Source organism: Mesoplodon mirus (assembly GCF_964341445.2).
Source record: "Mesoplodon mirus genome assembly, chromosome: 15".
Classification (NCBI taxonomy): Eukaryota; Metazoa; Chordata; class Mammalia; order Artiodactyla; family Ziphiidae; genus Mesoplodon; species Mesoplodon mirus.
This window is the reverse complement of record NC_138991.1, coordinates 17,754,839-17,781,442: the sequence shown is the minus strand read 5'-3', so window position 1 is coordinate 17,781,442 and position 26,604 is coordinate 17,754,839. Positions and strand designations below refer to the sequence as shown.

At 43.0% G+C, this 26,604-nt stretch overlaps 1 protein-coding gene across 1 annotated transcript in view; it reads right to left on the bottom strand.

Annotated features, from left to right (window-relative positions):
* PTPRT (protein tyrosine phosphatase receptor type T) overlaps positions 1-26,604 on the bottom strand; it is a gene marked incomplete at both ends in the record, with an annotated part of 1,080,119 nt that overhangs the window by 256,097 nt on the left and 797,418 nt on the right. Inside the window, 1 exon segment of the mRNA XM_082644817.1 lies at positions 25,514-25,616. Within this exon segment, the coding sequence (XP_082500943.1) occupies positions 25,514-25,616 (103 nt within the window).

Below are 26,604 nucleotides of genomic sequence, written 5' to 3'. Positions count from 1 at the left end.
CGGTACGCGGGCCTCTCACTGTTGTGGCCTCTCCCATTACAAGCACAGGCTCCGGACGCGCAGGCTCAGTGGCCATGGCTCACGGGCTCAGCCGCTCCGTGGCATGTGGGATCCTCCCGGACCAGGGCACAAGCCCGTGTCCCCTGCATCAGCAGGCAGACTCTCAACCACTGCACCACCAGGGAAGCCCTCACTGCTTAATTTTTCTCCATATCATTTATCATCATCATGCCCGCTCTGTGTGTGTGTGTGTGTGTGTGTGTGTGTGTGTGTATGCACATAAGAGGTTAAGTCATTTAAAGAGAGGACTGTAAGCACTGCAAATGTCAACCTTCCTTTTAGGAAAAAGCAACTGGATAGATATGGGGCCAGTTATATTTAGATGGATGGCCTTATTTTAGTGACCTTTACTGCACCAAAAAAGCAAGGTTGAGGTTTTAGTTCTGGCTTTACCACTCACTAGCTCTGTCTCACATGCTGAGCAAGTCATTTCACCTCTAGAACTTGTATCTAAAATGGGATAATTCTGGCCAATGCAATAAGACACAAAACAGAAGAGATATACATTTTAGAGAGGAAAGCAATTTATCATCATTTGTAGATAATATGACTGTGACCTAATATGTTGAAGAGAATCAAGTGAAAGACTTTTAAAATTAATAAAAGAATTCAGTAAAGTGGTTTGATAGAAGATAGAGATAAATAAACTGTACAGCATGAAAAACAAGCTAGAAGAGGTAAGGGAAAAACCCTTTTAGAATAGAATCCTTTAAAAAATAGCTAAGGATAACACAAATAAGACATGTACAGGCCTGACTTGGGAAAGGAAAAGAAAAAAAATACCTCTACTGAGTGATATAAGAGAATATCTCCAGTCCCTAGCACAGGGCTTGGCACAGTGGGTGTTAAATAATTGTGCTGACCTAAAGATGAATAAATGGACAGAAATGCTAAAGCCCTGGATAAAAGCATCACATATTGTAAAGATGTCAATTCTTGCCAAATTGATGTTTTTTTCTTTGGGAAAAAGCAAATAGTATAAAATAGGAGGTCAGCTAGGTGACAATTTGAAGCCCCAAAGATGTAGATGACCTCAATTTTGAAATTCTAACAATGTCAATGGGATTATTTTGGTTTGTTTGTTTAAAATAGGAAATATAGTCCAGCACTTATTTTTAAACAGAGGAATGTGAGTGAAAAACCACTACTAGATATTAGAGGCTATTATGAAGTTAAAATAATTAAACCATGGGTATTGGAGTACGATTAAAAGAAAACGGAAGAGGGGTGTGTGTGGGGGTGTGTGTGTATGTGTATGTGTGTGTGCGAATTTTATATATAGAAATAGAAGCAAGGCAAGGCAATGGAAAAGAGAAAATTTTATCAATAAATAGTGTTGGGAAAATTCCATAATTATGAGAAAAAAAAGCACCAAATTTAAGACTTCACCATATATGACAAACCACATTATATTCAAACGGTTCAAAATTTAATTTGTTTACTGACAAATTTCAAGATGACTATGGCAGTCAAATGCAATGTGTGATTCTTGATTGGATACTGCACTCAATTTCCTGAGTGTGATGACTGCACTGTGGATATGTAGAAGGCTGACCTTTTTCTGAGGATATACAAACTGGAGGCTTTAAAGAGTCATGATTACTACAACTAACCTAGCAAGCATTTCAGAGATCAGGAGAAGAGACATTAAGTAAATTGACAAAATATTTACAACTGGTGGATCTGGGAGAAGGATAGAGGGATGTTTATTGTGCCATTCTCGTAACAGCCTGTAGATTTGAAGTTCGAAAAAAAATAATCTGGAGCGGCAAAAATCTTTTTCAGCTTAACAACAGAACAACTCACAAAAGAGAAAAGAGAAAGGCTGTGTGTGTATACATTTGAAATGTCTGAATTTATGAATAAAAATAAAACAAAAAATTATGAAAGCTACTCCCAGAAAATACGATAGAGAAGGAAATAATATTTTAATACTTAAGTGATCATATTTGGGATGGAGGATCAAAATGTCAAGGGGCAGTCACAAAAATCAATAAATTCTCTGTATATGGAAAGGTATACACTATATTACCTCTGTATAATGAGATGGAACCACATGTTATTAAACCAAAATTCTAAACAAAGAAAAACTTCCAATTGGGGAGAATAAGAACTTTCCTAAGTAACTCTCATATCAAATAGGAAATCAAAACCACAATTTCATATACCTTAGAACTATTACAATGAGAACAATGATGTTTAATGTCTATGGGATAGGACAAAACCTGTTTTCAGAATCTGAAAAGCCATTATTAAACAAAAAAGAAAGACAATAAATTAATTAAGCATTCCATAAAAAAGAAAATTAGAATAAACAACACTGGAGCCAGATGGCTTTTCCAATGATTTCTTTCAATCTTTCAACAACTGATAATTTCCATGTTATGTAAGCCATTACATAAGACAGAAAAAGAGGGAGAGAGTCTCAAATTGTTACCAATTATTCTTTTAATATGCTATTAAATTGGTTCCCCATAAACAGGTCATTTACCTCAGGTACACAGACAGATTTAGTAATAAAAAAAAATCTAGGAAAATAACACAAAAATAAGTCCAAGTAGAAAACCAATATGATCATATGAATAGATGCTAAAAAGGCATTTGATAAAATGTAATATCCTGGGCTTCCCTGGTGGCGCAGTGGTTGAGAGTCCGCCTGGCGATACAGGGGACGTGCGTTCGTGCCCTGGTCTGGGAGGATCCCACATGCCGTGGAGCGGCTGGGCCCGTGAGCCATGGCCGCTGGGCCTGCGCGTCCGGAGCCTGTGCTCCACAACAGGAGACGCCACAACAGTGAGAGGCCCACGTACAGCAAAAAAAAAAAAAAAAAAAAAAAAAAAGTAATATCCTTTTCTGGTTTTAAAAGGCACAAAGATAAATGATGCAATAGAGATATTTTTTATTATGATGTTGAAAAATAGCTATTTCAAACCTACCACTAACATCACACATAAGAAACATTTACTGAAGGATAACTCTTGGAGATTGCAGTAACACAAAGCTCTACCTAAACATTTGCCCAAAACGCTCTACCCGATGCAACAAAACATAAAACCAAAATAAGAGATATGACAGCTGTAAAGGAGGATATAAAATGTTCATTATTCACAGATGATGTGATTCTTAGACTGGTTAACTAGATACTAAAATTTAATTAAAGAAACTCACAAGAGGCTTCAGCAAATGAGATGGATAACACACACACACTCTCACACAAGGTTTCCCTAAGTACCAGCAAAACCCAGTTAGCAGACATAATGGTGGGAAGATAACAGAAAATACCACAGTGTTAACAAAGTAGCTCTTGAGGTCATCTACGTGGAGGAATCGAGGCAGATCTCCTGAGAAATAGTGAAGCCTTGGGTGGAGAGGCTTGCCCTCTTTCAGTGTGGAAAAATTCATGCTCATGGAACCACTTCGGATTAAGGAAGAGTTTTAAATCAAGTAAAACTAAATTCCATTGGGGATTATTTAGGGACCATGACAAAGTGATTTTAAAATTCACAGGAAAACAGAAGTGGGTGAAAATAGCTAAGAACAGTTGGAACAATAAGAATCATGAGGAGGACCAGATATTAAAATGTTTTGTAAAGCTATAATTAAAATGGGTGGTGCAGACACAGTGATCAATTCAGAGAAAGACCTAATGGAACAGTGCAGACAAACCGAGAATATAGTGGGATACCCACAAACACACACACACAAACACACAGAGGGAGCATCACAAGTCAGCAGTACTGCAAGAAGTGTTCAATAAACGTGGAGAGGATCTGCTGACAGTTTGGAGAAATAAAATAAGGCGTACCCAATAAACATCATTAAAATGTTAAAATGATAAGATAATAGCTATGATGATACATGGCAAAAGTGGTATGCAGCATTGTAAGGGAGGACCAAAATTATGTTCAACTTAATTTTTTAATTTGGTAAAGAAAACTGAGAAAAACCCATCCCAAATGTTAATATTTTATGATGGATCATAATGACTTTTTCCTTAAAAATTTTTTTTCTATAATTTCTATAAGCTTATATAATTTTTGTCAGAAATCTAAATTAAACTATTTTAAATGAAAGGATAAAATAAAGTCATACTTATATTCACTACCTCGGTATTCTGAATGAGGACCAAAGATAATGAGGAATATGAAAGAACTTTGAAAATGATCATTTAATATAATATACTACAACTAGCTGTAGTATCATATCTTTAATTGACAAATGGATTTCTGCACATGGGTGACATGGCATGATCCACGCCGAATACACGTCTACCTGGCTGAGTAATGTGACTTTGGAATTTTTAATAAATATACTCCACCCCTACCTAACTTCAGAGTGTTATTTTTCAGGTGCATGTTGCAAAGTATCATTTCAATCAATCAAGGATACAGTTAACGTATAAAGAAGAATTTATAATCACCACTGACCAATAACAGCTCTATTAGCTAATGTTAATGGCTCATTTGAACAGAAACTTTAAAACAGCTTACATAGACTTAAGTAATAAACAATGTTTAGGGCAAACAGTGCCTATCAACAACTGCTAGGAGAAGCAGAATGCTGTAAGACCTTGTTACTCATTGGTCCAGGAACCAACAGCATCCCCATCCCCTAGGAGTGTGTTGGAAACACAGAATCTCAGGCCCCAGGCCAGACCTACTGAATCAGAATCTTCATTTTAAAAGATTTCAGGTTAATACATTTACATATTAAATTTTGAAAAGCCATAAAGTGAAAAAAAAAACCACTTTGGGGAACTGAAAATCTTCCTTTCTTACTTTGTTTTGTTTTTTAATAAACATTCTGAAGCTTTTTATGTCCCGCAGTGGAAATCCAGGCTGCTTCCCTCACCCCAGGTCTCCCAATACTGCCTTCTTCCTCAGATGTCCTGGGAAGCAACCCCTTTACCCTCCTGCCAAGTTCTCAGCTGAAATGTCACTATTGTTTTCTAAAGTCATTTTATGTTGTGAAAGGAGCAAAGAAAAAAAATAAAGTTGAACAAGGCTAGCTCCGATAGGGAGTCAGTCTCCAAACTTCACAATTAAAACCCACAGTGATGCTTCCACAGAGGAAGCTGCTACACTGGCTGTTTTTAAAACAGTAATCAATAGGGTGCCTTCGATTCTCTACTTGCAACAAAGACATTTGCTTAATGAAAGGAAAGTGGCGAAAATCCTCTGAGGACTTTTTTCCCCTATTTCATTTATTTATTTATTTTAACATCTTTATTGGGGTATAATTGCTTTACAGTGGTGTGTTAATTTCTGCTTTATAACAAAGTGAATCAGTTATACATATATATATATATATATATATATATCCCCCCATATCTCCTCCCTCTGAGCACTTTTTTGTAAGACCATCTGAAATCAATTGTCCTCAAAAAGACCTTCTAAGCTCTAAAAAGCTAAATGGAATGATTATTAATTAACCATTAAACTAATCATAATAACTGGCATATTAGTGCCAGATAGGGCAAATAAATGCTATAGAAGAATAGTAACACCAATTAGAGGATTTTTCCTATGGGAAAATGTAACCCACTGATGAGGTTATTTGCAGGAATACAAATCACCTATGTGTGGAGAACTGTAGGTGCCAGGTCTCCATCTAACAACAGAATCGCCTGTGAATTCCAGAGCCCTACTAAGAATTTCTCGATGTAGGGCTTGGAAATATGAACTTTGAATAAGCTCACTGGATATTCTTATACACAACACGTTTCAGAGATCCTCCTATGGAAGCCTTGCCCTGAATTTGTGATGTGAGGCAAAGAGACCCTTGGATACAATATAATCAATCTAATTTAGCAGTTCTCAAAGTATGCTCTGTGAATGCCTTTACTGTTATTTTTTTAATGATCATATGTTTAAAATGTAGCTTTAATTTCTAATAGAGCATACTGATATTGACAGACAAAACCCAAATGAACAAAAGCTTAAGTCCTATGACCCTTTCAGTGGTTCTGCAATGTCAAAATGATTTTAATAGTATACTACAACTTTATTTGCCTCTTCCACTCTGTTGATATTTGCACTGAATGCAAAGGCAATAGTGAGTAAAACTGCTGGTTTTACCAGCAGTGGTATAGTACCCAACTGTACTTGTCATTGTATTTGTCACCACCACATAAAAATTTGCTATATAGAAACAAAAATGCCAGTTTTGCTTAAGAATGTCCTGGATGAACCAGTAAAAAGTGTTCATTTCAACCTTTGAGTATACAGCTTTTTAATATTCATGTGACACAATAGGAAGTAAGCCTAAATCATGTCTTCTGCTTACTGAAGTACTATGGTTTCTTAAGGAAAAACATTTCTGTGATTGTTTGAGTTACATGCTAAACTAGTCACATTTTTAATGAAGCACCATTTTTTTTTCTTGAAAGAATAACTAACAAATTGTGGTTATTAACATTTGGATATTTGATAAACACCTCCAAAATAAATGAATTTTATCTGTCACTTTAAGGGACACTGATGGTATCTGTTCATAATTGAGCTTCCGGTAAGAATTATAATTTGGAAAACTTGTTGTCTGTCACTATGAACTTAGGTTCCCAATACTTGAAAACTTTACTGATGAGATTTGGTGGTGATATTAGCAAATATAATACTTTGATGTTGTATAATGAAATGTGTCAACATTTGGATGATTTCTATGGTTCAGTGAATTTTTTCAAATGACCAATGTATAATGTTACAGAATAAGGACAAAATATCAAGGATAAAATATCCATTCAATGGGCAACATAAATTGATACGTAACTGATATGAGAATCCAGTTATCTTCTACAAGCCAGTCTTAAAAATATTAAATCCAGTTATCTTTTACAAGTCAGTCTTAAAAATATTAAAAATATTTGCAAAAATGTGAACAGTGCACCTCTTCTCCCTAATTTGATTGTTTTAAAAAATATACATTGTTTATATTAATATGTAATGAGTTTACTATTATTTTTTTAAAATGTAGTATGTTTAAAATGTAGCTTTAATTTCTAATAGAGCATATTGATATTCTTAGACAAAAGCCACATGAACAAAAGCTCTCTGGGACTTCATTATTTTTTTAACAATGTAAAGGGGTCTTGGGGCCAGAAAGATTGAGAATCTCTGATCTAATAATACATTGAAAAAAAAAAAAACCAGAAGCGCTATCAAGATCCTCAAGGGTTTCTCACTCTTGGCACTATTAGAATTTTAGCTGGATGATCTTTGTTGTAGGGGGCTGTCCTCTACATTGTAGGATGTTTAGCAGGACCCCTGGTCTCAATTCACTAACTAGATGCCAGCAGCAGCCCCTAGTCCCAAGTTGTAACAACCAAAGTTATCTCCAGACATTGCCTCTGGGGGCAAATTAACTCTGGTCAAGGACCACTGTCACTGCTATAGGTAAACGGTTAAAGAATGTTAAAAAGATAGCTCACAAAAAAGAAACGTCAACAGTATAAAACACAGGGAAAAAATTCTGCTTTGCCAGTACACCAAGAAATTCAGATCAAAATGATATGTTCCCATTTAAAACCCATTAAATTATCAAAGTAAATGTAAATTATAATATGCCATCTCAGTGAAGTTATGGTAGAACACGTAGGATTATACAATTCCAGCAGCACTGTAAATTGATTCATCAAATTGGGGAAATAATTTGGCAAAGGCTTTCAAGACTCACAAACACCTTTATGACCTGGAAGCAGAAAGAGCATAGATTCTAAAAATCTGCATCAAATTTGAATTTTGGCTCTGAATCTTACTAGTTGTATGACCTTCCTTTAAATATTTAAATGATATTGGAAATCTGAAGACAATAATAATGCCCCATAAATGATTATTGGGAGAACTGGATTAGATAATAATGTAAGTAAACTTCTAGTTAAAAGTGGAAAATTTAATGCACTCCATTTACCTCCTCTCTCTCCTGAGACCCCACTAACATGATGGTAAAAGATGAAAAAGCATATAAATCTGCAAGGAAAAAAAGAACAGGAGAGGGGCCGTTAGTGGATGAGAGGGTTCAGCAAAATTCTGGAAGATTGAAAATGGTCAGAAGAGTGCTATCTGTTGTGGCAGGATAAAGAAAGTCAAATCATAAAGAGATGTGAATAAAAATGGAGTTGATCTGCCCAATGGATCTCAAGTGAGACTTTGGTCTTGTGGCAATAAAATGTGGAGGATGTGAAAGTGAAATGTGGGGCTGAAAATAGGGGTGTTGATCAAAAGTCTATACCTGAAACCATCAAACCCTGGAACATGGACCTCTACATATCTACCCCCTACCCCTCAGGCAGGAGATAGGAGGTTTCATCTCTGGAGAGTTTGAATGCCTTCATCCCCCCAAAACAGCACTTCTGGTCAACTTTTACAACACCTTACTTTTAAACACTGACTACCAAAGCTCACCAGTTAGGTGAGAAATGCCCCAATATGAAAGAGAGTAGTCAATTCAAATGGGGAAAAAATGACTCCAGAGGAAACAGAGATAATATAGGAGTCAGCAAAACCTTTATCACTCTCCAAATCAAAACATTATCCTCAGAAAAGAAATGACTGCTTCCAAAAACAAGAAGTGAGAAAAATATGAGAAAAATAAAATCAGACAACAGTAAATAGCTCTTAAAAGGAAAAGCCATGATTGCTGAAGTTTTAAACAAATGCTAGACAAGGTTGGTTATTTTTCCAGAAAACAGAGCAAAATGACCAAAAAAACACCAAGAAAATCAAAGAAAAAAAGAGTATTTAATAGTAAATCTGAAATGGTAGAGCTCTGTTGGAAGAAAAATGTATTAATAGTATAATAAAGATATTGCCTGCATAAAATAGAATACTTGTACATTCTATGATGAATTTTAAAAAACACACTGCACAAAACAGGAAGAATAATGAGAGGAAGTATAACATAGTGGTTAAGAGTCAGGCTTTAGAGCCAGACTGTCATGTTCAAATCCCAGATTAGCAACTTACTAGCTGCATGATCTTGGGAAGTTATTTAACCTTTCAGTGCTTCAGTTTCCCATCATAAAACAGGGATACAATTTGCTGTTACCTCATAGAGTTTTGATGAGAATTAACCGAGTTAATATAGATAAAGGACTTAAAATAGTGTCTAGTACATAGTGAGCTTTAAGTTAATCATACAATACTACAATAAAAATAGTATATCACTTGGCACTGAAGTAGCCTGCTTTTGTCAAATTATAAAATTAGCTACTGTATATTTATTTAACTAAAACTAGTGGTATAACTACATTGGGAAGCTGGATGATTCAAGACAGACAAATTCTCATTTATAATAGCGGGAAGTAAACAGATAATGTCGGTAATCAGTAACTTTAAAATAGCACATTACGTAGCGACATTGCCAATTCCCAGAAGAAATGGCAAAGAATTAAAATGCAGTTGCCTCTGGGGCACAGGACTAGGGGATTGAAAAATGTGGAGCAGAGAATGGTTTGACTATGTGATTTCCCAATTATGTGCGCTTGTTACTTTGAGGTTTTTTAATTAAAGAATGAAAAAGGTTAATATATATGAATTGGCTGTCAGTGCCTGACATATTAAGTGTAGGCACTCAATATATTTTAGTTCCATTTTACTCATTTCAGTAATTCCACTCGTGGGGATTTTTTCCTATCTAAAAATACAATACCAAAAGAAAAGCATGAATAAATATATTTATTGCTGGGTTATTTATAACAACAAATAACTGGAAATGACCCAAATTTTCAACCATATGGGAATGGCTAAGAACTGCACAAAAACCTGATGGAGTGATATAAACCTCAAACATTAAGTTTATTGTTTCAGATGGCTATGGATTGGCTAAAACCTACCACAGGCAAACACACACACACACACACACACACACACAGAGTCCCTGATGTGTTTAGAGTAGAAAACAGGAACCTGAGAAAACCAAGATGTCTGCAAAGAGGAGATGGAGATAGAGTATGTCTTACTTCGTCTGGTCCCCAAAGTCCCTAATAGGGGGCTCACAGCTGCTTGGATCACTATACAAGGGGAGTTCCTTCCAAAAATCAAGGAGTATCTTTTTGAGCTGTGGCCTTTTATACTTAGAATTCACATCACTATTCAGAAAGAATGCATACTAACAATCTATGCCATTAATAGCAATTATTACAAATACTTAGGAGCCCCCTTCCTCGTCCTACAATCAGACTCAACATTAGCAAAGTCGTGGCTCACCTGGAAGTCATTCTCAGCAGCGGTTCAGCCTCCAGCTCTACACTGCTTCGAAAACCCACTGATCAGTAAAGATATTGATGAAAACTATGTAACAACAATGAAAAAAAGGGACAATGTAATGCATCTGAGTCTCCATAAAAGCTTACAGACAAGGCCTACAGCTCTCAAAGATATGAGCTGTGCAAGCCGACTTCTCTGGATCTCAGTTTTCTCACCTGAGAAAGGGGGAGCATTTTTGTCTACTTCAGTGTGATGTTGAGGGTATAAAATGAAATGATGCTTGGGAAGTCACCAATCACAGGTTCTGATCCAGAGAAGGAGCTCAAGAAAGCTCAGCTGGATGTGACTTTGGCTATCTGGCACCCAACTCCTCAGAATTGTGCTTCTCAAACTCTGGCATGTATCAGAATCTTCTGGAGGCCTTGTTAAAACAGCCAGATGGGCTCCATCCCCAGAGTTTGTGATTCAGCAGGTCAGGGGAAGGGGCCTGAGTATTTGCATTTCTAACAAATTCTCAGATAATAACATTGGTCCAGGACCAAAGTTTGAGAACCACTGTTTTACAGGCACAAACAACTAACTGGGATAAGTGTTGAGACTTTGGAGAAGGAAGAGAAAAGCAGGTGGGAAACGTTTTCCAAGGGCTCCTCATCTTCCCTTGGTCCAGATGCCCACTAGGTAGACCTTGGTGTGTCACCTTCACCAGTTCTACCACCTCCCCAAGCTCCCGTTCAATGCTCTCCCCCCTGAACTAAGCCTCCCTTGTCAACTTGCTGAACTGAAAGATTACAACCCTAGCCCATCTGCCTGCAGCCTACGTGCTGACACGAGAGGCTACCTGTTTAGGTTCCAAGAAATTACGCATTCGTTATGGAGGAAATTAACACCTCAAAGCAACCTATAATTAGGAATTCTTCAATTTAGTTTATGCTTTTTCAATTAGGCACTCTATAATTTTAATCATGGGAGCATTAGCATGTTTCTGTAATTTATATACCTGTGGTATAATTAAGCCTGGGAAACACATTGCTGTAAACCTGAATGGAAGCGATTGTTTCCCTTCACACTGGTGGTATTACCGGTCCTCAAATGGGGAGACGGTGACAGTTTCAAAGGAGCCATTTGTGAGTCACAGGGGCCAATGAGAGAACTCCTGGCTTTGGAAATGTGAAGGCTGTTGCAGACCACGTGATGCCTTTTGAACATCTGGCTCATGTGTAGACATCTGCAAGCCAAGACTTCAACTCCTATTGTGACTTTCAAAACATTCCCACTATTGGCAACTGCTTTGGACAACTATTCTTGGAAACTAACTTCAATTAAGCAGGAAAAGGGTGTCCTGGCAGGGGAGACGTTATCTGAGAGCCGTGGGGAGCAGATGGCTTTGAAGTGAAGAAACTGAACAATAGGCTGAAACAGCCTGGATGGGGACCAAACTCCTGTTTTTCCCCCACTGATTCCTATTCCCACTTTCCCTAATTCTGACCCTCTCTCTTAACTTCAGCTCTGCCTTTTAGCTCAAAGTGGGGCCTGAATCCTCTGTGGAAGGTAGTTCTCTTGGGATTCTGAGCAGTTCTGCAAATTCAAGGAATTCAGAGGCACATGGAAAAGTTTTTGTGCTTATTCAGACTGAACCTCTGAGCTTTCTGAAGGTTAGAAACCTTCATTTATTTTTTCTCTTCTTCCTGCTCTCCCCACAATAGCAAATTCAGATTTGCTGACTGCAATAAAAGGAAAAAGAACATAATCAAAACTGGCCCGGGGGGACAATGCATACAGATCCCAAGCCAGCTGAGTGACGCGCCCATATCGCTGCAGCATTCTGGCACTCAATATATTTTGTCTGATCTAAGAAAATATGGAACTTTTTATAGAGTGAAAGTTGGAAATGGATTTGTTTCTCCCAGGCTGCTCCAGCCTTCCATGAAAGAATACAGATTTGTTCAGAGACTGACTCTCAGTCTCACCCAGCATCTCTCTTCTACCTAAGCCCCAATATCTGCACAGAAGTGATATATTCAGATATGCTATCAGCGTGCAACAACACAACATGTATTTCAGACACCAGTCATTGTTGTCACCGTAAGAAAAAAGGGGTAGGTTTTTAGCCCCCTTGTGGACAGGGATAGAGAAATAAGCCGGCAGGAATCCTAGCTCAGAACTTACAAGCCAAAACTGATGATCTGCACGCTGAAACATACACCAAAAAAGACACAAGAGTTCCAAAAGCTGTAAAACCCACAGGGGCAACTCTACAATAAGATGTAAAAGAATTGCTTCCCCATATCATGAGAATGAACAAACAACTGGCACCATAGAGGAGAATTCTTGGTTTTCTGTTACAGTCTCTTTTCTCCAAACCTGAGTCTACCTATAGGCTAAACCAGTGGCACTCAAGCCGTGGTTCAAGACCAGCAGGATCATCATCATCTGGGAGCCTGTTCAAAATGCAGATTCTCAGGACCAATTTCATTACCCCTAGGGATGGTCAGGGGTCTCCATATTTACTAGGTCTCTTGGTGATTCTGATAGTCGATAAAGTTTGAAAACTCTGGGGTTAAACCATTTCCCAGACTTTATCCCAGGCAAGGGTGATGCAATGGAATTAGGGAAATCCAGTTCAGTAGGTCAGGGTCTCAGCAGCAAGTCAGCCCAGTCAAAGGTCTCCTCTGGCTTTTGGTGAGATTTATATTTTCTGCCTTTGAAGCCCCCATTATATTTCTTATTTCTCATGACAGGATTCCTGGCCTTTACCTATGGCTTCAAGTGCCTACATTAATATAATAGCCTGTTTGAAACCAAATATGGACCCTGACCTCTTTCTACCAGCCCTCCCAGAGTCTAGAGCAATGCAGTCAAATAGAATTTTCTGTGATGATGGAAGTGCTGTTCAATATGGTAACCACTAGCCACATCTGCCTACTGAGGACTTGAAATGTGGATAGTGCAACTAATGAACTGAAGTTTTAATTTTCTTTAATTCTAATTAATTTAAATTTAAATAGCCTCACATAGCTGTGGCTACAGGATCGGACTATGTAGGTCTGAAGTTTTGCCTTTGACCCCTCCTTGTGCTACTGGGGCTGCTACCCTTTGCCCTGGTCATGAATATTTACTTAATACATTTATAACCTTTAGAAGTTGCTTGGTGAGCCTACACCCAAGTAGAAATGCACTAGTTAAACAGCAAACCCCAAGCAGCTGTGGCCAGGCACGAAAAGGATGGGTTGTACTGTGAAAGGGGGTAAGTACAAATTTCTTCTGCCTAATGGTTGGAGACTCTAACCTTTAAGTAGTTCTATTCCTACTAAAAAGCCAGGGCTTTCAGGATCACCTCTCTCACTGCGGGTGAAAGGAGGCAAGTCTGAGCACCCGCAGGCAGCAGGAGCGAGCATCGTGCAGAATGCTTTTTGGATGAGAGGAAACCCCCTTGGATTCTAACGTGGCACAGATCCACGCACTAGCTCAGAAGAACATCAAGAGATTGGGCTAGGGAAATGCACTTGATGGAGGCCAACTTGAAAGTCTGACCTCTGGGTAATGGCAGATAGAGAAACTGAGAGACATCCGTTATCAGCTGTGCAAGATCTGAGGCAAAGCAGTGATGCAAACGGTCACAGGGCCCAGAACAGTGTGAGAAGTGAAGGTCAGCTGAAAACAAGTGGGAGAAAAAGTGAGACCCAGGAGAAGCAACACGCAGAGCCACTGGTGCTCTTGTGAAGGGCCTCCCCAGTTCCTCAGGGTGGGAAGTTTAGCATTATAAGAACTACATCTCCTTAGACAGCCCTACCATCCACAGCCTGGCCTCTTTGTTCTTTAAAATACTTGGCTTCACCTTGAATCCATTACCATCCATCTACCATCACTGCCAACACAGTCACACCCAGAGCCATATTATCCCATAGCAGGGTTCCATTACTGAAGCTTCGAGCATCTTATTATCTAAATATCAATATCTTGCCTTTCCAGCCTCTCCCAGCTTTGGACCCTCGGCCACAGATTCTTCAACAGCATTGAGGTCGCCTGGCCCTCAGTATCTCCATTATTTGCACATCTACCTTCATAGGCATTTTTAATCAAGCCTGGACCATATGGTCCACTTTAAAGCACTTTGGTTGATATCATCATCTTCCTTTTCCCATGTCCTGGGTCGAGTTATGTGTCTTCCTTCTTTTCTACTGTAAGAGCTGCTTGGAGCTCTTGGAGAAAATCAAATCACAACATGTCAACCATCTCCTTTTCTTTAAATTATTCTTCCTTTGGTTTTCATGTTTTAACTCTGCCCTGGTGTTTCTTCTTCCTCTTTGGCCACTCCTTCTCCGTCTCCTGTGTGGTTCCTTGATAGAGTTTCACAGAGCTCTGTCTTGTTAGTCTACACTCTTCCTGGGTAAGCTCATCCACTCCTCCCATGCTTCAAACACCACCTGGATGTTAATGATTCCCAATTCGAAATCCCCTGCTCTGATGCCTCTCCAGCACTCCAGGTTTGGGGAACTTAAATAGTCCTATGGTAGGAGGTGAACATGACGACCACACTCTCCTTTCCCTCACACCAGTAACAGTCTCTGTCTCCATCTGTCCAGATGGCAGACGGTCCAAAATAGAACACTCCTTCGTTCTTCATGGTTCAGCAACTGCGCCTGCTCCATTTAAAATATTCCTCCTGAAATACCTGTTTTTTCCTCCTTGTTTTGAGCCTAAGGAACATGATCCAGCATCCTTTAATATCAGAGCCAATTCTTGGGAAGCTGGGTTGTTTGAGGGGCTGATCAAAGAAGACCTGCAATGCAGCTAGGATGTGCTGAAGTGAATGCAAACCCACTGAAATTATTTGGGTTTCACCCTTCTTCCCTTTTGTTTTCCTGGATGACCTTTCTGAGTGCAGCTCTGTGCCACACTTGGAGTCCCCTTGGTAGTTTCACTGGTAGTAGTTACAAGTCTCTTTAATCATAGTTACACGTCCCATTAGCTGCCATATTTAGAGTGTGGGACAGCCCCAGTGGGTATAGCTCTGCAGTAGCATTTATCCCATTTTTCCTTATTTCGGGTTGCTTCTTCTCCTATGTGGCTCCATCTCTCTTCTAATCCGGCGTGATGAAATCCCAGCAGGCTGTGAGACTTGGCAACAAGTGCTGTTACTTGCAGAGCTAAATCTCACAGTTTACAGGGGAGTGCCTCTTTCCCATCTCCCCACATCACAGTACTCCTCATCTCCAGACCCCGGCAGAGGCAGCCCAGAGAGCTGGGGAACAAAGTGAAACAAGTGATGTTTCGAGAAAGAACATCCAAATGTAATTGCAGTTTCTCATCTCTACCAACGTGGACAGGGACTCATGAATTCCTCAGGCTGCGCCATGTTAATAAGTCCTCTGAATGTTCATTTCCCCTACCTTAATAGGACACCATCACATGCTGATATCTGAGAATCAGATGGTAATGATGCCAGTTTTGCTCACTGCAGCTCCAGGGACCAGCAAAACCCTACTGTGATGGCTTCACATGATCCCACTCTGGGCTTCACAGTTATTAAAGGAATCCTGGAGGAAATTTGGCAATTGTTTCCTTTACTTCCCAACAAACTTTCTCCTTTCTTTAAAAGCTGGCTGGATCTCCAGTTCGTACTGAAGCTCATCACTCTGTATTTCAGAATTTCTAGTCTTAACTAGCTGTACCTGTCAAATGCAGCTGGATCATGGATTCTCATCAGGCAGTGAAGAGAACTTGCAGTGACCTTAGAAGCCATTTGCCATGTCACACTGGCTCCTAGTATTCAGTGTGACATACCCCTGGCCCTCCAAGCTAGAGCTGCACCCTCTGTGCACTATGCCTCAAGCAGCCCAGGAGAGCGAGCCGCAAGTCCTAACTGACCTTGGAGAAGGTCCCCCAGAGGTCCCCAGGGCTTGCCAAACCATGCATCTGGTCCCAGCCTGTCCGTGCCCAGTTGGTTCGTAACTCTCCCTTTCAGTTCCCAGACCACCTTTGCCACCGTTGGCCCCTCCTGGATAAAGTATCCTCATAGACCTTTCCCTCCCTCTGTGTTCCTTTGCTCAGAGAATGGCACCATCATCCATCCCATTAACCAATCTAGAAACCTGGGAGCCACCCTGGACAATGTCTCTGTCCTTTATACCCACCCCCCGCCCCACAGAGGAGCCATCGCCAAGGCTCGCCCCTGCTACCTCCTCAACTACTGGACCTCCATCACCTTTATTTCTCACTGGGACAACGATAACTGATCCCAACTCTTCCTTCTGGACCGCTCTTGTCCTCTCTGATCTGTTCTCCACACCGATGCCAGAAAGACCTTTTTAAAAAAGATAGATCTGGGCTTCCCTGGTGGCGCAGTGGTTGAAAGTCCGCCTGCCGATGCAGGGGACACGGGTTCGTGCCCCGGTCCGGGAAGATCCCACATGCCGCAGAGTGGCTGGGCCCGTGAGCCATGGCCGCTGAGCCTGCGTGTCCGGAGCCTGTGCCCCACGACGGGAGAGGCCACAGCAGTGAGAGGCCCGCGTACCGCAAAAAAAAAAAAAAAAAAAAAAAAAAATGATGGATCATACTGTTCACTTGCTTAAAATCCTTTCTCTGATGCCTCATTGCTCTTAGTATAAAAGTCCTTGCTACGGTAATAACACAGCCCTGGGTTACCTGGCCCTTTCACATCCAATCTCATCACGCGCCGTCCTCTCTTGCATTTTCTCCCCCACTGCAGTCCTACCGGCCTTTCAGTTTCTCTCACATTATCTCTTGACCGCCCCATCTGGGGCTGATCCACCTCTTATAGGAAAAAGTGAGACAAAGAAGGAAGAAAAACCAACAAAGTGTGCACTGTCGAGCAGGCTCCCATTGTGGGAAGCCGGGGCTCAGTCCTCCTGGGGATGTGTGAGGAACCGTGTGGCATGCACTTCAGAATGGTCCTTTCAAAGGATGGGAGGCAAGGCTCTGATGCCTGGATTCTCATCCCACATTGGCTGAGAGTTCCCCTGTAGCACTAAATTCTTTGCATTCCTGAGCTGTACCTGCTTGCTCAGACTAAGCCAGATCCCTGGGGCTTTGGAGAAAGAATTAGGGCCAAAAGGCAGAAAAAAAAAGGGTGGGCGCTGGTGCTGGAGGTGGGATCCTATAACTTTGCATGGAACTATCCAGCTTAGCCACAGCTGAAATCAGAGGCGGGATGGGGAGGTGACATGGACCCCATGAGAATGGTCTACAGCTGCTAACAGTCTGTCACGAGTGTCATGGCACTGTTAGTTCAGAGCTGTATCTGCCATTAGGATGGCAGCAGCGTGTGGGCCTGTTTAGCTCATTTCTGGGTCTCCAGAGCTCGGCACAGTGTCTGGCATGTGGCTGTTTGCTGAAATTCCAAGTAGATATTTATTGACTGAATTAGTTAATGAATTGATAAACAAATGAATGCGTGAACAGATAAACATGATTCATCTCCTAGGATCTGGTCTCACCTCTCCTGCTTGGTTCTGACTCCATGTCCCCACTCCGGTCCCAGTATTTATAAGGTCTCAGTTCAGGGAGCTCATGGGAGTCTTCACACCCCTTCCTGAGGGGCTCTGGATCTGTTCACTTTGATTTCACAACACCAAGTGGCACCTCCTTCAAGTAGAGGGCACTGCTCTTACTCCTTGTTTTGCTGGCCCTTCAGTGGTTGAGACCTCCTAGCCCTGTCTGCTTGGTTTGGTGTTTCTGAAAGGTGCTCAAATCTGAGAATCCATTTTTGAGAATCGTTGTGAGGATTCTGTGACACCCTTGGAGACAACTGCACGTTCCCTGACACGTCACATGCACGCCAGCACAATCTTGCAGTGAAGCTTACACAGTGGTAAAGGACACCTAGCAAACAGGCATCGGCTGCAGCAGGACTCAGAGAATAATCCTGCCAGGACCACCCAGGGCAGGCAGCCACCTCTTGTCTCAACAGCTTGGCCAACCCCAGGAGCAAACTGAACAACTGCCAATGACACTTTACATAGTTTAGCTTATTTGACCTTTAAAACAATCTGCGACATGGGTATTCCCATTTTACCAACAAGCAGCTTGAGGTTCAGAGAAATTAAGAATCTGACCCTAAGCCATCAGATAAGTCAACTGCATAAGGGGATCTCATTCTAGGAGCTTCTGCTGTTCCAGCGTATCCAACTGGGAAGTCAGCTGTGGCAGGAAGAACATGAGAGATCTCAGGTCTGAGCCTGTGGGACCCCAGTTCCTGCCCCCAAGGAGGTCACAGGCTGGTAGAGACTGAAACTGCAAGTCCCCCGTGGGAGCCCAAGGCAGAGCTGACACATCCTGCTGCAGGATGGGAGATGGTCCTGGATGCAGCAGATTTGACCTGGATGCTGGGGAGGTGGAGGATGCCATGCCTGGCAGAGAGAATGGCACAGACAAGGGCTTGACTGCTTAGAGGAGAACAAAAAGTTGGCCATCTGCCTGCCAATGTTCCCCATACCCTTCAGGAAAAAGTCCAAATCCCAAGTGAAGACCTTTACCTAGCTCTAGCTCACTTCTTTGCCTCTCTCCTCATCTCTGTGCCCCAAACACAACATGCACCTCCTCTACCTCAACTCCTGCACATGTCGCTTCCTCCTGGGCCAAGCTCCCCCTCCTCTGGCAGGTCTCAGGCAATACTGCCTCCAGGAAGGCCTCCTGGCCCCTGAGCTCACCAGGCTAATGACGGCTGCCTCCGTACTGAACTCTCATACACACCTCCAACGAAGTACACAGGCTCATCCGCATTGTTTCTTTTACTGTTTATCTTACCTATAGACCTGCACATCCAAACGGTAGCCACTAGCATGGGTGACTCTTTATATTTAAATTAATGAAAATAAAAATTTTAAAGATCAGTTCCTCCGTCGCACTAGTCCTATTTCAAGTGCTTAATAGCCACGTGTCGTTAGTGACGACTCTATCAGACAGCAGATATAGGACATTTCCATCAACGCAGGCATTTCCATTGGACTGAGCTCTCACAGGAAAGGAGGCAGGTAAAGGCAGGGCCTGTAAAGTGCATCTCAACTGTCCCAGTACCCTGTATCTACCAGGTACCACCAGATTTGCTGAATTCCTTACTTACTTAGCTGTTGTTTTTTTCTGTTTTTTGTTTGTCTTTTGAATGACCTACGAAAGCCAGACCCTGTCCCAGGGAAAGGAATCCATTAGTGTCAAACTTCCAGGTTGCCCGGAGCTCACAGTCTAGTGAGGGGCACGCAAGAAACGAAACCAAAGAAAACATACAAACAAATGTATATAACACAATTAAAAGCTCATGAAAGGATGATGAAGGAAGTGTACATGGCGCTGTTGAGTAAAACCTGCTAGAGGGACAAAGTCAAAGGAAACGGAATCAGGAACGAAGGTCAGAACCAGATTCAGATGGACCTTGAATTCCATGCTAAGAAGCCTGAACATAATGCGGTAGGAAGCCAGTGACCCATTTAAGAATTGTAAGCAGGAAAGTTAACTTGATCCAATCTGTGCTTCCAAAAGACCAGTCCAACAGTCCCTCGGTGGGGGAGGGATTGAAGAAAGAGGAACTTACGACAGGCAGACCAGAAAGCCGTCCTGGCAGGTCAGGAGAGCGGGGTGGAGAGTGGCAGAGAGAGAAGAAAGAGCTAATCCCAAAGCTCCCAGGGACTGACGGGATGGGAAGGAGATAGCAGGGGCTGGGGCGGGGAAGGCATCTTCAAGGAAGCCCACTGGGGATCCAGAGGAGGGTCTGCTACAGAATCTGGGGCTCTGCCCTGGACTCCCCCCTTCAGGGACTGCATTATGGGTGATTAATTCACGGCCGAGTTACTTTCTTATGAAGGTTACAACAGTTCCATCAGCATGACAGGTGGGGTGTAGGCGTGTGCCGAGCTGAATATTAGATTCTAGTCACTGTGTGATTGATCTTTTAAGCAATTCTGGGATTCTGTCACTTAAAAACCAATAAATCTTTGAAGGCCTGGGGAAAGCAATGCAAAAGCAATACATCTCCATTGTGGAGTATTAGAAAAAGAGGCCACGCCGCCAAGGTGGTTTGGCTGGAGTAATGGGGGGGGGGGGGCAGGAGCCCCGCACGGCCAGCTTTCCTCCCCGCCGCCTCGCCTCCCTGCATGCTCAGTCCTACCAGTCAGAGTCAGAGCCACAGGGCTTCAGAGGTGCAGCGAGCAGTACAGCAGGGGCTGGAGTTTGGCTCAACCAGGCCTGTGTGTGGGTGGCCTGGAGGCTGAGGCTCAGGTGTGAGTCTGCTGGAGAACAGGCAGACTCTCCACTCAGAGAGTTATGCTGGGCTTCACAAGTTACTGGCTGCGCCCACGCGACCAGAATTGCCTTGTTTACCCCTCGTTCCCTAGGTGGAAGAGGTTCACTCCACAGCATCCCACCAGAAGGTCACCCAGGCATCATGTGACATCCCAGGCACGAGGAACTCAGAACAATGAACTCAGAGGCAGGAAGCTAGGTCCGTGGACTGGCTCTACGTGACCTTGGGCCAATCACTTAACATCTTAGATTTCAGCTTCTCCTCTAAAATGGAGATGGTATTTCCTGTGCAGCTTACCCACTGGGTAAGTGACGGTCAGAGGCGACAATGGAATGAAAGGAACTATCAACTATAAAACACGATTCCGGGCATCCTTGACCCAGTGCATCTGGAGAGGTCTCAGTGTCCTGTGGTCACAGAGTGAGTTTGCTGGTTTCTCAAGGCTCGTGCTTCCCCTGCCTGCAGGGCTCCACACGGGTCCGCTTGCCTGGGCTGTGCCCACCTCTCCAGCCCGTCTACTCTTCCTCTCAGTCAATACAGTCACCGTCTCTACTGACTTCATGTTATCTTGTTTTGCCGGTTTCATTATTCTGTTTCCTTAATGGCTTAACGGTCCCCTCCCTGCCCCGTTCACAGGTACACTTACTGGATGATAAGCCTCAGCAGGACGGGCGTGTATCTCTCTCGCTTCCTGCTGTATCCTCACTACTTACCTCAGTTCCTGCTCAATAAATATCTGTTGAATGACTTAATGGTCAGCTGCCTCCCACGGGGCACTCCAGTGCCCAGACTTCAAGGTGACAAAGGGTTAAAGTAACTGAAGTCTACTGTGATATTCCACTGCTGGCACTGCGGCTGTCCCGGAAGCCTTGTTGGCTGGCACTGATGAGTCTCTTCCCTTCTTGGCAAATGCCCAAGCAACAGTCTGAAAATAACTCCAGAAACTCAGTGTCTACCCACCCTCAGTGATCTAGAGCCTTGAGAAGAAAAGCAGCCAGACTCTTCCAGACACCAGGCATTGCCCCTTTGAGCAGTGACATTTATTTTCAATTTTTGTCCGATGGAAATGTCACCAAAATACATCCCGTATGACTTTCTCCTCGGGAGGTGGCGTGGCTAGAGAGACGTGAGTGTTGGCTTAGGGGCGACGGAACGGGGTTTAAATTCTGCCTGCACCACTTGCTCTTTCCATGGCTTGGGTCAATGCCCTTAGCTTCCACATATCTCAGTTTCCATATCTGCACAATGGGGAGGCTACTAAGGCAGTGCTGTGAGGATGCGAACAGTTTACATGTAGCGACAGGCACTCGGCTGGTGCGTGCTCATCAAATGGAAGCTAGCTGGCTCTTTTAACTTGAAGACGTGGGACCTAATGGTACATTTTTTAGGGTGAACCAGAAACAACAAATGAATACCCGTGGCTGTGAGGGGCAGCGGGGGCTACAGCACGTGGACCTCCTTGTTTCTTGAGTCCCTGTGTCGGTTTTGTAGAGTTGTCCTGTTTTTCGTACCCTGCCGACTGTCATTTCTCACTGCTACTCCCATGGAATGGGCATTTCCATTTCCACCTGCTAATGTACTGTGGTCTTAGGATGCATGAGCTCATTAAACAGATGTGCAAACTAAGTCTGTAGGCTCAGGAGGAAAGTGTAAGGGGCTTATCTCTGTGGAGGCTAGAAAAGCTTTCCCAAGAACATCGGTTTGGGATGCTCAGAAGACCACTTTGCTGGTCTCTGGAGTCAGGCAGGCCTGGGTACGAGTCCTGGCTTCATCACTTACAGGCTCTGTGACCGTGAACTTTAGTTTCCTCATTTCAAACAGGGAAATAATAGTACTACTCATAGGTTAGTAGAGATTAAATTCTTGGATCATAGGAGTTGCCCAATAAAACATGGTGATAATTACTCCCATCTGTGTTCAGCTGGCTTTGAGGAGTTTTCAGAGGTTCACAGACATATAATCTGATTCATCCTGAGGATGGGTCCCTGATCCTCTGTACAAAAATTAACTTTATTCCTATCAGTAGGAAGGACACAGATTACTTATTTCTCAGGACAATCAGAAAAGACATTTTTCTGAATTTGTGCCAGAAAGAAGTTAGGGGCTCTTAAGGAAAAAGCAAAGCACCTCCTTCCCCACCCTGAAATCAGGGTCTTGAACAGCTTTGGAAGTTTGAACAGGAAGGAAGCGGGTAACACTGTGACCCTACAGTGGGGTGGATTTGCAAAAACCATTTTGAACAGAACTTCCAAAGTTCCACAGAGAAGAAGCAAAGCTAACGAAGGAACTAACTCTCTGACAGCCTGCGCTGCTTTGGCTCACATGTCCACCTCATTAAGCTTTGGTGAAATATCGCCAGTGTATTCTTTCCAGATAAGGAAAACTGAGGTTCAGAGAGATTAAGTATCTTGCCCAAGGTCACACAGCAGCATTAGATCAGCATTTGAACCCAGGTTCACTGCCACCGAACTCACATCCTTTTCATTGTCCCACACAGCAGCCAGAAGACTGTGGGAAGCTGGGCTGAATCCACAGCCACCAAGAAGCCACACAATGGGGTGCCAGCTGACCAGGTTCTTTTGCTGACAGTTTTGTAGGCTTGTAGCAATGAAAGGTGACCCTTGGGTCTACCATAGAAAGGTCCTGGGTTTTAGGGCAGATCTGGCCTCTGACCCTGGGTCAGCTGCTAACTTGTACAATACTGAGCTTCTCTTTTCTGGGCCAGACTCCTACCATCTGGGAAGCTTTCTGAGACTCTGAAACATGCCCAATGCTGCTGTATGACAGAGGTAAGAGCTGTGAAGGGGAGGTGAGACATGGGTGGCCAAGATGGAATGTGCGACTGGGCACCTGGAGGACGTGTGTTCAAGCTCAGCCTTCCTGCTCCCTGTCTGTGCGCCCTTGCGTGCATTTCTGAGCCTCAGACTCTTCATCTGAAAAGGAGGATAATGTATCTCAGTGTATAGAGGGAAATAAATGACAATGTGGCATAAGAGTAACAGGAAAGGGCTTCCCTGGTGGCGCAGTGGTTGAGAGTCTGCCTGCCAATGCAGGGGACACGGGTTCGAACCCTGGTCTGGGAGGATCCCGCATGCCGCGGAGCGACTGGGCCCGTGAGCCATGACTACTGAGCCTGCAAGTCTGGAGCCTGTGCTCCGCAACGGGAGAGGCCGCGACAGTGAGAGGCCCGCGCAGCGCGATGAAGAGTGGCCCCCGCTCTCCGCAACTAGAGAAAGCCCTCGCACAGAAACGAAGACCCAACACAGCCCAATAAATAAATAAAATAAATTAAAAAAAAAAAAAAGACTCCCTTAAAAAAAAAAAAAAAAAGAGTAACAGGAAGAAACACAGTAACTCAACAACTCCTTGTTTGATGTCAGAGCCACCATCCGCTCTGGCTCATCACAGGTAGGACAGTCCTGGAACAACCTTTGTGTGGAATATATGGCAAATGTTCTTAGTTCAGTGCCCACAACCTCTATCCACACCTGTTTGAAGGCCTGAAGACCCACTTTACTTAGGATAGAACACTTTCCGAAGTCTATAGAATAGATGGGAACTTCCAAACTGGCAGCTGATTCTATCTGCTCCAGTGCCTATAATTCCTGGGTAGAGTTGGACCCGGGTTGGCCAACAGGTAACTAGAGCATCTCAATAGCCTCCTTCCCGGCTGGTCTCCCAGCCTACAGTATCATAAAAGAGAAACTGCATGTGGCTATTCAGTGGCTCCCCAGGGCCCCTCAAACAAGGTTGAGCTTCTCAAACGTGGCCCTTGTTCCCACCCCACCACTCCTGCCTTGACCTTTATGCTAAGGCAAATCTAACGATTCCTGGTTGCGCCCCACCATGTCAAGCTTCCTCTTTCCTCCATGCCTTGTTCATGCTGGACCCTGTTACCACTCTGGGGAGATCTTAGACCACATTTAAGATATAGCTCAGTGTCACCTCCTCTGGGACTTCTCTCCTGTGAGCTCTTGTAATGGCCTATGTGCATCTCCACAAACATACACTGTAGTGCAGTTATGTTTTCACATTTCTGTCTCCCTAACTAGAGTTTGACTTTCTTTAGAGCATGAGTTATACACAGTTAGTTCACTAGCCTGTCCCAAGCACTTAAACAGTGCCTGACACGAGTGAGTGCTCAAGAAACGTTTATCGAATGAATGAATAAGTGAATCGTTTTCATCCCCTGTGCGCCGCTCCATTCCTGGCATATAAAATACTCCATGCGTGCTCGGTGAACTGAACTGAGCTAACTTGAAAGCTGTTCTACCCAACACTCTTGCTTGGCTTTCAGGGTCTGTAGTCCCTTGAGCTCTGAGCAAAAGCCAGCAGTCAACATCGGAGCTGCTGCCCTTGTACATAGTGTAGCTTATTTAAAAGAGATGACCACCTTCCTGACAGCCGTGAGCCCATGGACTTCCATGGGATCAGCTTAGCTACTGAGATGCTTTCACTGCCTGGGCTATAGGTACACTCCTGGACTCCAGCAGCCTCTTGTTAAAATCAGCAGTATGACTCTGAATTCAAGTCCCCTGTGGAACACCAAGGCCATAAACTGGACCAGCCCTGAGGTCATGTCCCATTCATAATCTCTGAACAGGTTGTTTTTAGCATTCAGTGAATCTATCTACTTGTCTGTTAATGGCAGTTGGATACATAAAGGTGATCTTGCCAGGATACTGTGTTTCTGGGCCTCCAACCGGACTAAATACATTTACCATAGGTGTGTTCCAGAAAGTTCTCTCCCAGTCCTCCTCAGGTCCCCATCAGCACATTCCCGCTAAACCAGTCCCAGTGGCCCACAGTAGGGAGACAGGGCTCCTGGCTCAGTAGCCCCTCTGAACGGGGCTTAGGGCTGCAGACCCTTTTCCTCCAGGAAGCCTTGCTCCTGGCCAGTCTTGCCCATGGGCATTGCCAGTGACATCACTCAGCTGGAAACGTGAACGGTGCAGAGAAGGAAAATGGCAAGCGCCAGGTTAAGCACCCTCCTCACCTGACAGGGGCTCCCCGAGACTGAGCGGGCTTCAGCATCACTGTGATGGTCGTGTCTGTTTCATTCAGTGGGGTGTCTGTGTCATATTCAGGCATCGATGGAGCTGGACAGAGAACAGAGAGAAGGGAGCTTAGCAAAGGTCCCAAACCCCTCTCATCACCTCCCTCAAGACACTCAGGATGCCTAGAAGGGAGGTGTTTGGGGAAGGGTAGGATGAGAGTCACATGGCATCCCACGCTTTCAGCAAAGGAGGCCCTGACTTCCAACCTGCCCGTAGGTTCCTTCAAGGTACAGAAGAGTCTGGAGAAGGGTAGCAATGATGTGGCTGGTAACCCTCATGAATCAAGAAGTTCCATACCAAATAAACAGATGAATGCAAGAAATATAAGTACTTAAAGATGTGAATGCAGATGTGAATGTCAACCCTAAACATGTTTAAAATGCAAATGCAAATTACAGCAGTGATTAACTAGTTCCTCTTATCTTTCTTTTTCTTCCTGAGACCCTCCCTTCTGATAGAAGTGTAACTAAATCTAATCCCTTGGGAAGGTAATTTAGCCATTTGTATTAAGAGCTATTAAACCCACATCGGTTTTAATTCAGTATTCCAATTTCTGGAATTTAATCCTAAAGTCATAATCCAAGACAAGAAATTAAACTTTATTCTGTAACATGTTTATTGAAGCGTTATTTTATAAAAACATGGAAGCACCGAATATATCCAACCACAGGGGAATGTTTAATTAAATTACGTCCATCCACTTGACAGAACATTATAATGAAAGCAATGTAGCAACATGGAAGATGCTTATGGTTTAAGGATAAGTGGAAACATTAAGCTACAAAAAACACGGTGGGTCTGTATCTATGCAAAATATGGATGCAGATCAGAACTGCATGCGTATTCTGAAAAAATGTAAATTGTAAAAAAAAGGGGTCTGAGATAATTCTGCTTTGATGCTGTCTGGTGGGGGAGGGCACCCTACTGGCGATGGCAGGTGACATCCTGGACTGCTATGGCTCTGTAACAGTCACTCATTTGTTTGTTCATTCATTCATCAGACGTTTCATAAGAACCTGTGCTGTGCCCT